We start from the raw sequence: 11,446 nt of genomic DNA, 5'->3' as shown, positions 1-11,446 counted from the left end.
GTAGGAATATTATCCATTTTTCCACAAATAAAATGAGCAATATAGCGACCGCACTTATCTGTCGTCTCATCGACTTCAATCCATATAGGGCCATCTCCAATATCTCGTCGAATATCATCCAGTACTTCGTTATATATCGGTTGAAGGTAGTTCTTTCTTAAAGTCGATTCATCGGGAATGATCTGATTGGTACAATTATTTTTTAAAAACTGTCTTAAGTTTGGATTATTTAACTTTTTTAAAGGAATATTGCTGCTTACTAAGGCTTTGCATAAATCACTAGAAAAATCACTTTCCTTTTTAGCTGCTTGAACAGGAATAGTTAATAAACTTTGAACAAATCCTTTTGTATTCTGCTTTTTCTTCGCGGAGTGAGCATTAGTCTTTATATGTTGATCGATTTGGTACTTTTTTTCACAGGAAATGTGTTTTTGACAAATCACACAAAATACTATTTCCCCATCGGTCGTAAAGTCCTTCCCATAGTCCGAAATCCATGTCTTCATTAAATTTGATTTAGTCGACTTAATTTTTGGCATATTATAAAATTCAGCAGTCAAAAATCACGTTCGAAGCTTCACTAACTACGTATTCAACTGATGGATGTCGAAACTATCTATCTATCGGATGGACTATCGAAATATGTTAGAATAGCAGCTCTCTCCGAAAATGTATTCACTCCACCTTTTAACTAATCAATCACAGGAAAGGGAGGTCATTTTCTACCTACCACAGAAGCCTTATTTTTCCCACACAGATTGACAATTATTTATTCCAGGAAAAGACATCCCTTCATAGAATATCTGACCATCCCTTTCTGAGGTTTCTATGACGAATGCCTGTTTGGGTGGGCCCTTTGTACCTCCTTCCCGACACACACCTCATTTCTACATCTTTTTCACATGATTGCAATCACCCCCAGCAACATCAATCCAGCTGACCCTTTCAGGTGATAAAGAACGACAAAACAAAATTTAAAGCGCTCCTTTTATGCTAACATAAAAAGAATAGTGATATGGTTTTAGGAGGGAAAAGCCATAAAATGCTGAAAATATGCATTTATAAGAGCAAATATACCTTTAATTGCATTTATGTGCACAAATGGCAAAAGGTGCTAAAATATGCAATTGCATATTATCCGCTGTCTAAATGCTGATTTACAAAATTCGGAAAAGGAAATTAGTGCGTTTTTCCAACTATGAAATGCGAAAATACTATAATAATAATACTTGAATAAAAAACATATTACATTTACAATTAAAACTATATAATAAATATAGATATAATTTTATTCCACATGATGTAGATTTCTTTTTCTATTGCAAAATCATGCTTCTTTTTCTTTCAGTTAGTAATTAATATCAAATGTATCTTGCTGAAAGATATTAGAGTTAGGGAAGTTTGTCGCAAAAAATTTCCAAAATAATTCTGCTGGGGTTTAAGTATAAAGAATATAATTTATTAATGATTCTTTAAAAAAAATAATAAAAGTTGCTATTTGGCTGAATATTGGGTACTCGGCCAAATCATTATTCGTTACATCACTAATTGTTATTCATGGAATTCACATTCATGAAATGAAATGCATTTATCCTTTTGTTACATAGGGTATATTCATTAGTAATTTTTCAATGCATGAATTCTTTATATGCCCTCAAAGTATAAAAAATTATCAATCTTTATCTAAATTATACGTCTTACTTTTGAAATGAATGAAAAAAAGATTTTAAAAAAATCAAGCATTTGTTTCTTTCTAAACATGACAAGTATATAATTTAAGATTTACTGAATATGCAGAAAACCTTATTAAATTTAATTAATAAATAATTATATTTTAACAAGATAATTTAATCTTTCTCTTGTAATTAACAAAATAAAATGTAAGCAAACAAAAGCAAAATTCATAAATAATAAATAAATTGTTGGCTCTTGTTAAAATGTACAATATAAATTTAATCTCAAGTGTCATGACATTTTATGAGACAAAACAAAAATTAAAATATTGGCATGTCTCTTTTCTTTTATTAAAATATTTAAACAAAACTGAAATAATTCAGACCCTAAGCAATTTCACAGTTTGATTTGAACTAATCTAAAACCAGAAAATATTCTTGCTACTAGACCAGTTTTCACAAGAGAAGCAATGAATAATTGAGCAATTAGGTGAGATGTATTGGCTTATAACTAATATTCTAAATTAATGTTATTTTCCAAATTCTGAGTTCAATATTCTTAACTTTATCTTTAAATATAGATTTTTTTTTTTTTTTTTTGAAAAAGGTACAGTAGATGGAAACAGGTACAGTCTATAATAGAGATCCTAAAATAAAAAGAGGAGATTTTGGTCTAAACTTTAAACATACTCAATTTCTTTTTTAATTAAAAATTTATTTCTACATTCTTTCTTATTAAGTTTTAAATATTGGATATATGTAATATACTTTACGAATCCTGAAAGGTTTATAATCCAAATAAATTATGCAAAAAGTATAGCTTAGCAACATTTTTTTTAGTCACATACTTTATTTTTTCATGAATTTAGTCTATAATCTTGTTTGCAAAAACCAGATTATTGAAAAATGTTTTACTTCATACTGTTTTGTATACAAAGTAAAATTTATCAAACAAAAAGCTGATAATTTGATCTGATAATTGCAAAGAAAATTGTTTGAAAAATAATAAAATGTGAAAAAACCCATTCGGTATAAAGATGGGATTTTTTCAAGTGGGTCCAATCCGAAAAACCCCACTAGGTTTTTCTGGGCTTGGCCAACCTCTGTGAAACCTGCAAATAGTACTATAAACTAAATATAAAAGGCATAATATAATTTTGATACTTAACAGAGTTGTAACTGTATTAACTAACCAAAACCGATTATGATCATATCACAAATGTTACTTTTAAAATAATGTTTCAGTGGGATTTAAAGACAGAAAAAGAAAAATCAAGAAGTAAAAGATAGTAGTAAACATACACAGAATATAATTTAAAAAATATATATATCTTTACGTTTTTCCCAATTTTGCATGAATATGTTGAGATTTTACGTGCACTGTCACAAATATATAATATTTACATACATACCTCCCAATACTCGAGATTTTTTAAAACTATTATTTCCACTGATAGTGCAGTGAGAAAGAAGTTTTTAAAATAAATAGAATTTTTATTAAGTTGTTAATAAACATAAGCAGACTATTTCACCCATGTTTAAACTATTTACCTGTTGAAGTGAACAAAGTTTTTATAACTTTAATTGATTAAAATATCAAATACATTACCTTTGCTATCTAAAGAAAAACTATTTTTTGAAACTACAGAAATTCCGAAGTGGTTCATGGTAAGTACCTCTACATATAATAGTGTTGACATTAAATATTAAAATAATTAATCAATATACTTTACAGACAATGATATAAAACACAAATTTAATATCAGCTGAAAGACACGAAACTTTTTAATAAACAACTAAAATATTATACATATACATATATTCTACACAATTTAAAATTATGTTTTCTTAGTTCCTGACGCTACTAAGATACCCATAATCAAAGCAGCAACAGTGAAACCTTGAGCGCCTATTCGAGCCCTCATCATAAGTTGTGACCTCCTTTTATTTCCAGATTTCATGGCATAAAGTCCACAAGAAAGCGCTACAGTAGTGGCAACAAGACCTAAACAAAATTAGTTTTATTTAAAGACTGTAATTCATAAATTTTGATTCCTACATTATGCACAGATGTACAAGATTTCACTTCAAGAATTTCACTTCAAGATTTCACTTCAACACTAAAATAAATCCTGACTAAAAACCTCTATTTTATTTTTTCATAATGCTGTACTTATAGAAAAAAGTGATGGTAAAAGAAAACATTTATTAGAAATGCTCGTTAAAAAATGCTGATAAAAAGAAAAGAAAATCAAAAGAGAGTTATAAAAAAAATTGTTCTTAGTTTTTAAAATATAACTTTAATGTTGAAAATCAGTTTTCAAAGTTGCCAGTTATCTTGTCTTACCACTAAAGTTACCAAAGTTACAATAAAAGAATGAAGCTTAAGTTCCGTTAAAATGATGCACTATTAAAAATTCAGAAAAAAAAAACTAATTACAAAAAAAAACATTCACAACTCCAAAAATAAATTTTATAAGTTAAGAAATTAACTTGCCTGATTATAATTTAAAAAAATAATAAATAAATAAATAATAAGTACTACAAAACTTTTGATTCAGTTGATTGCCCTGCAATAGAAAAATCAATGTAAGCAATAAAAAAATGGTAAGTATATACTTAGAACAGTACTGTGTATGGTAAGTAGCAAAAAAATGCTTTTCAAAAAGAAATTTTGTTCTATCAGTTTTTTGAAATTCTATTTCAAAATTCATAGCATTAACAATAAAAACAAAAATAGTTGTCAAACCACGTTTCTTGAAATTTATCGTGAAGCACTTATGTTGCTTTTTCATTTGCAGAGCAGTATAGAGTAACCTAGCACTTGCTAGAATTCTTCAAATTTTGCTTTTCAATTTGTTTTACAGAACATAATTTGCAAGGTTTTGAACATAGCAAATAAATATAAAATTATTTCTAATATTAATACATACAATTTTATATTATCTTTAATAAATCTATTCCAAATGAATAGGCTAACTTAATATTACGCAAAAGAGACAAATATGGAATAGTGGTCTAATATTAGTTACACTCATAGTCAAGGAGGAAATAATAACCTCATTGTGAGAAAACAATCACATAAAATCGATGTGCATAAGAAAATCATTAAAAATTTCATTAAATTATATGTAATTAGATATTAGATTTAAGGGGATTCACTGACTGATTTTACATCCACCAGACCTTATATTTCAGACAATCTCTTCGTTAAAAATAAAGATAATTTAAACTTTATAATAGATTTGCTAATGGCAGTCATGCTTAGTATATAAGCAATTGAATATTAATTTTATTGCAATTACAGTTTGTTTCTGTTTTTACGTTATGATCAAAACTAACATAAGAACAAGCCCATTAATTAAGATATATGAACTTAAAAAAGGAATCAAATAGGTACAACGTACCAATTGGGACAAGAGGATTTTCTTTTATTTTAGATAGCATTCTTTCTCTCATCCCACCACCTTGACTTCTTCGAATCTCGTTGAGGTCTTCCACAGTTTGAAGCCATTCTAGTCTATCTTTTTCCGATGAGTCAGCTTCACTTGGAAATTTATTTGAAGCCATATTTGTTAATAAATTTTTAAAGAATGGTAAATGAAGTTTTCAATTTAATTCACATCCTTAATATTAAAATACTCCATTTTTACTATTACTTGTTATTATATAATACAAACATTTAAGACTGCTTATTTCTTCCAGAATTAAAGCCCGCTAAGCCTTCTTTGGCTTAACAGCCTTGGCTGAATATGGACAAAATAGAGTTGATTGTAACCGTTGCAAGTAAAACTATTAAGCCATTCTCACTGTATACGAAATTTAGCAAATGAACATTCAGAGATGCCAATAAGAACTTGATTGGAGAAATATATTTAAAGAACAACAGCGGATGCGATTGTTGATGCAGTAAGCTTCTTAAACATTTTCATCTAATGTGGGTACCGCACCTCCGATCAACTACGTGAAAATATGAGAGCCTGATACATGAAATCTTTTCCCGTGAAAAACTCACCCATAAGGACCATTCACACGGCAAACGAAAAATTCGCACACGCGAATTCGAAGATGAGAACCTGATTCAAATGATAATCTGTGTGTGTGTGTGTGTGATTTTAGAAAATATATATTTACCAATGAAAAAACTCGCCAACCCGGTAAAATCTCAAAATTCGCTTGAGTGATGATTTTTTCACCTACCGTGTGAATCGCTCGCGATCGCAACACTCGAATACGCCATCTGGGGAGAGACCGGTTTCATGCCTTTAGCCCTTCACCCTTCCCTCTCTTCCTCTTTTCAGTTATATAGGAATGTACTACGATATTTTCCCTTTTCTTAATATTTTTCCTTTTTACTTAATAAAAATATTTTCTAAAATTTCCGTGATACTTTTCTTTAGAACTATGTTTAATGTAGTTTTCAGTTTCATATAGTTTTTCAAGTTAAAAGATCTTAATCTATATGAAAATCAAGAGAGAAACTAACGTACTTCCTTCCTCTATGACTTTCCACACGCTAATGGGGAAAGCATGTGAAGTGTTGCCATAGGAAAGAGTTCTGCTCTACGCCACCTGCAGCCCATTTCGATCGCCAATTGGCGATCCCAACACTCGAATACGCCATCTGATGAGAGACCGGTTTCATGACTTTAGCCCTTCTCCCTTCCCTCTCCTCCTCTTTTCATTTGTATGGGAATGTTCTACGATATTTTCCCTTTTCTTAATATTTTTCCTTTTTATTTAATAAAAATATTTTTTAAAATTCCAATGATACTTTTCTTTAGAACTATGTTTAATGTAGTTTTCAGTTCCATATAGTTTTCCAACTTAAAAGATTTTAATCTATATGAACAACAAGAGAGAAACTAACGTACTTCCTTCCTCTATGACTTTCCACACGCTAATGGGGAAAGCATGTGAAGTGTTGCCATAGGTAGGTTGCTCCACGCCACCTGCAGCCTATTTCGATCGCCAATGGCTTCTTCACAAACCTCTCCCCCACAGCTCAGATTTATGGGAATGCATTACAATGTTTTTCTCCTTCCATTATCCTTTTCGTGTTTAGATTACAAAAAACAATTAACTCTCTCTCCCCCATTTACAAGAAGGAGTTATATTCTAGGGTGTCAAAATTACCAAAGTTATAACCAGTTCTCGAAAAATGCTGAGAAGTAGTAGGAAAATAGAACTTAAAATGGTATTCTTCTGAATAAAGCAAATATATAGTTAACTGAAATGAGAAAATATCACATTATCCTAAACTTACTACCTAGTGGCGTATATAGATTCAGGTGCTGCACCCCCCTTCCATATTTATAAATGAGCTCTAATTAGACTTAAGAAAATTTTTTTTTTTAAATTCAGGTACTCCGAAAATAATACATCGGATACTTATCATTCATTTTATTTTAATTTGAAGTATTTTAATATTTATTAATAAGGAATTGATAATTGTGATGGAAAGGCGGAAGTTAGAAAAAGTACGAAATTGGAACATTGTGTACACTTACCGTCTTACCAGTTTGAAGCTAATCTTAAAGATATCAGAGAAGCTCTATCCTACAATAATTACATCAAAGCTTAGTTAAGGGTTATTTTAATTTGTAAAAATTGAAAAAAAAACTTCGAAAAAATATTTTTATTGGAATTCATAGAGTAAGGATATACAACCTTTTATGACTCAATGGCTGCGTACCTAAGTATTAAGACATATTGACGGCAATTATGATAATTTTAAAGTAAACATCAATGTTTCAGACACAATTTTTTTTATCAGTTAACTTCAGTAACATATTTGCATGAAATTAAATTCTTTTAAACATTAAAATTCATTCAAAGCCGAAGGATGACAAAAAGTTACTATTCGAAATTATAACATTCCATTTTTATCAAAAAATTAGATTGAAAAAAATATATAAAAATTGGGAAAAAATGAAATATTGAATATTTTAAAGGGTTACATAAATGCGAATTAAGTATTCTTGTTAAAGAAATTTAATTGGTGTAAAATAATTTTAAATAAAACACATTACAGCTCTGAATAAGATTCAAAACTCAGTTGGGATTCAGTTCAATGTATTTTTTAATTTTATGACATCTATGTTTAGTGAATCATCAGATTAAAAAGATTTTATAGGTGTTAGATCTTAAAATGGTTTTTAAGTCTTTGTTTAAGATACAAAAATTTAGAAATAAAGTTCAATAACAATAAACAGTTTAAAAGCACATTGGGTTTCGCAGTAATATTATATTAAAAATATCGATTTTTTTTAAAAGAAAGTAACAAGTGCCAAAAAAATGGACTGAAAAGTAACATAGAAAGAATTGGTTTAAATTAAAGCGTCAAAGGTTATGATTAAAATGCCTGATTCGAAAATCGGAAGTTATTATAACACCGGATTAAGAATAACAGAATTAATTTTTGAAACCCAATGGAAAAGCGCAGTAATGAATGTTGGGGAAAAAACTTTTAGATTTGCTAAGAAACTGAAGCAAATAAAGCGCACATTTAAATGCACGATTCGAGTGTCGTATTTATACACATTAAAAATATTGATAATTTCAAAACCATGTGGAAATGCACAGTGCTGAAAAAACGGTTTAAAAAACGCTTGAATTTACGATTAAATTGTTACAAATAAAACATGTAAAAAGTGATAACTATTTGCATTATTTGAAATTCACGAATATTAAAAAATCACAATTCATTCGGATTAACTATGAAATGGACACAAAGAGCATCAAAAGTGATTACTAAAATTCGAAAATTACGCACCCTAATTTTGTCGTATTAGAAAAATTTGAAAATTCGTAACGGTAACCACCGAAGAAAGTCATCAAAAAACTACATTGATTATAATTGGGTGTGTCAAAAACTTAAATGCGCAATCCATAATTTCCTGTTTTTTTATTTTCCAAAAAAAAATAAAGATTATTATTATTTTATAGAAGTTGGACGTTTCACACCCCTTTTTTATAGTGAATTATTTCTGGATCCTGGCCCTCAAACTTCGTGCGGGGGTGCGTTTTTTGTCGCCAGGCTTACTGCTATCTCATAAGGTTTCCTGCTGTAAAGACGGCACCATCAGCTAATCTAATTGGGTAACAAATATGCCACATTCTTACAGTGATTTCCAAGAATGTAGAATCTCAGTTATTATGGATTAAAATTGTATCATGCGGCGATTACCTCAAATCAAAAAAGATAAATTTATTTAATAAAGGGATCACACGATATGCAACAAAAGTTAACAATTATCTAGTCCAGACAATTTATGGTGTAAATTCAGAATGTAAAATAAGAAAGTCAATGTTTTAGTTAATATGGATTTCAATTGCAGATAGTTGTCTAAAAAATAAGCACGAAATCTTAAATATTGACACGCTGATAGTTTTACTGTTATGCGGAGATACGAATAGCCAAAAGTTACCTATACTGAAATCATAGAAGCATGGGGTTGTAGGACAAATAAACCTCATAGTATATTCAACCATGATTTCGCATTTATATGCCCTATATAAAATTGTCCATTTTAGTCAATATTTTATAACCATTAGTGCATTTGAGCCTATATCAATCAGTCCTATTCAGTTTTTCCTTCAGTCCTTTTTTGGGGGATCCCATAATACTTGCAAAAATTTTGTGGGCTCCCATAAGTCTTGACTGTTTCTATTATTTAAAAAAAAAAGTGTCGAACCTCTTTAATTTTTTCTTAGGCAGTATCGTCTTATATTTATCTATTTTCACTCAACGTGCACAAAATGTGTTGATTGTAAAATTGTTTTAACAAGTTCAAAAAAAGATCAAAATCGCTACGTTTCTAAAACCGCAGAGTTTCTAAAACCCCAGTTTTAGAAACTCTGAACTATCTGAATTGAGCTGTCAAAGCTTTGAGCCCTCCTGAAAACAAAACAATCAAGCCACCTTTACTTAAAAATTTTTAGTAAAAAGTATTTGCTTGAAACATTAACTAGACATATTTTAATCTGGTGAATCTTGTTCAAAGGCTTGACAAAATTTAGTTTATGAATTTCTTAAGCTTGATAATCTATAAGTATTTCTCTTGTGTAGTACCATAAACTCTAGTATTTATCTATTGGCAACACTATTTTGTTAGGTTGTCTTACATAATTTAAGCAGTGTTGAATATTTAGCTATACATTTAGAACAATTTCGTATTTTTATAAAAATAAAAACTTAGAAAGACATCAGTTTAGATTTACTTTTAATTCTTTCTAAAATGGTTGTAGAAAACTTAAACATTAATGGTGCATACCAATTTTTGGTGACAAATTTTTCCTATATAGGAAAATATATACGATATTAAAGTTATGGCTCGAGGGGTTCACGAAGAACTACAGCACGTAATGAATCATTGGAATGAGTTTTCTATCTTAAAAACACGGTTCCTAGCAGATCACCGAAGTCAAGCATCACTGGCTGTGGTCAGTGTACGGGTGGGTGACCATTTGGATCAGTCCTGCGTAGGGACCGAGGGTGTGCGGTATTGGTCCTCGTTAAACTGTTCTACCGTAAAGTGCTCGACCTCGCGTGCAGGTCGTCGGGCTACCGAAGCGGGGGGTGCCATCCCCCTGCAGACAGTGGCGTATCTAGGGTATGGCAAGTATGGCAAATGCCATGGGCGCATTATTTCGAAAAGGCGCAAAATCAATCAACATCGACGATTATTTTTTTATTAAAAATTTCACTAATTTTTTTTTCAAGTTATGGCATAATTAAATTTAACCTTTCCTCGTGGGCTCGAAAAGAAGACATCGAGGTCTTTTGAAGAACTTTTTTTTGTAATTGGGGGAGTGAAGTATGAAAGGGAACAGCTAATAATAAAAACAAAGTAGGTGACGAGCGTTAAACAATTTTGGTCTCCCACTGTTTTAATTTTTTTCATAACTTCGTTTGAAAACTCATAGACCACCTCAGTTAGGGATAATAGGAGGGCCAAGGTTTCAAACTCTTTTGCATAACTCGAAAAGCGCGAGCGATCTCCTTCGGTTGTTACATTATATTCAACATTTAAAAAAATGGGGGAAATAAGAAAAAAAAGACATTCCACATACCAACTCTTTTTGAACGACTTGACGTATGTGTGATAACAATTCATACACGTTTCTGCATTCATTCACAAGACACTTTTTCTTTCATTATACTTTCAAGTTAAGCAACAGAGGATTCGCAATAAATAAAAAATTTTAATGTTCATGAATACATTCACGATAAATACTAAAATAAATCAGTAATAAAAAGTAGCTTTTTCTTTTCTACTATTATATTTACGACGATTTCTGCAAAAGCCAAATTTTAATTATAATATCGTAATTTAAAGAATGATGCAGAGTTTTTAATAATTATAACTCTTACTTTCTTTACTAACTTTTTGATGCACTCCAATAAAAATATTTTTAATATCAGAGAATTTCCTAAGCAATTAACATTTAATGTCCATCAAAATCCTTTGACAAAAAGACTTTTAACCCAGGGGTCTGTCCAGACAATTTGTGAAAGATCCGTTTTTCGTGAAATTGTGAAAAAATTACTCACATTCTTTCAACCAGGGTCCGCTTTTATGAATTTTTACAAATAGGGTCCTTTATTGCAAAAAAAAAAACTTTTTCAAGGAGTTTTTAAATTGTAAAGACATACAAGATTATGATCAACACTGTAAAATTATAATTAAAAAAATTAAATTTTAAAAAATAAACAACAATTGCTGCTTCTAAATTAGAGATGCAACATACAAATATTTGGTATTTAGCCT

At 29.9% G+C, this 11,446-nt stretch overlaps 1 protein-coding gene across 1 annotated transcript; it reads right to left on the bottom strand.

The window, feature by feature from the left end:
* Positions 1-3,428: 3,428 nt before the first annotated feature.
* Positions 3,429-5,396, bottom strand: LOC107456619 (HIG1 domain family member 2A, mitochondrial; the record flags this gene model as incomplete). The annotated part of the gene is given in 2 exon segments (XM_016074526.3): positions 3,429-3,678; positions 5,081-5,396. Coding segments are annotated over 2 exon segments (330 nt in total). The 3' UTR covers positions 3,429-3,511.
* Positions 5,397-11,446: the final 6,050 nt, after the last annotated feature.

The sequence above is a fragment of the Parasteatoda tepidariorum genome, chromosome 10 (assembly GCF_043381705.1).
Source record: "Parasteatoda tepidariorum isolate YZ-2023 chromosome 10, CAS_Ptep_4.0, whole genome shotgun sequence".
Taxonomy (NCBI): domain Eukaryota; kingdom Metazoa; phylum Arthropoda; class Arachnida; order Araneae; family Theridiidae; genus Parasteatoda; species Parasteatoda tepidariorum.
This window is presented reverse-complemented; position numbering and strand designations above follow the sequence as displayed.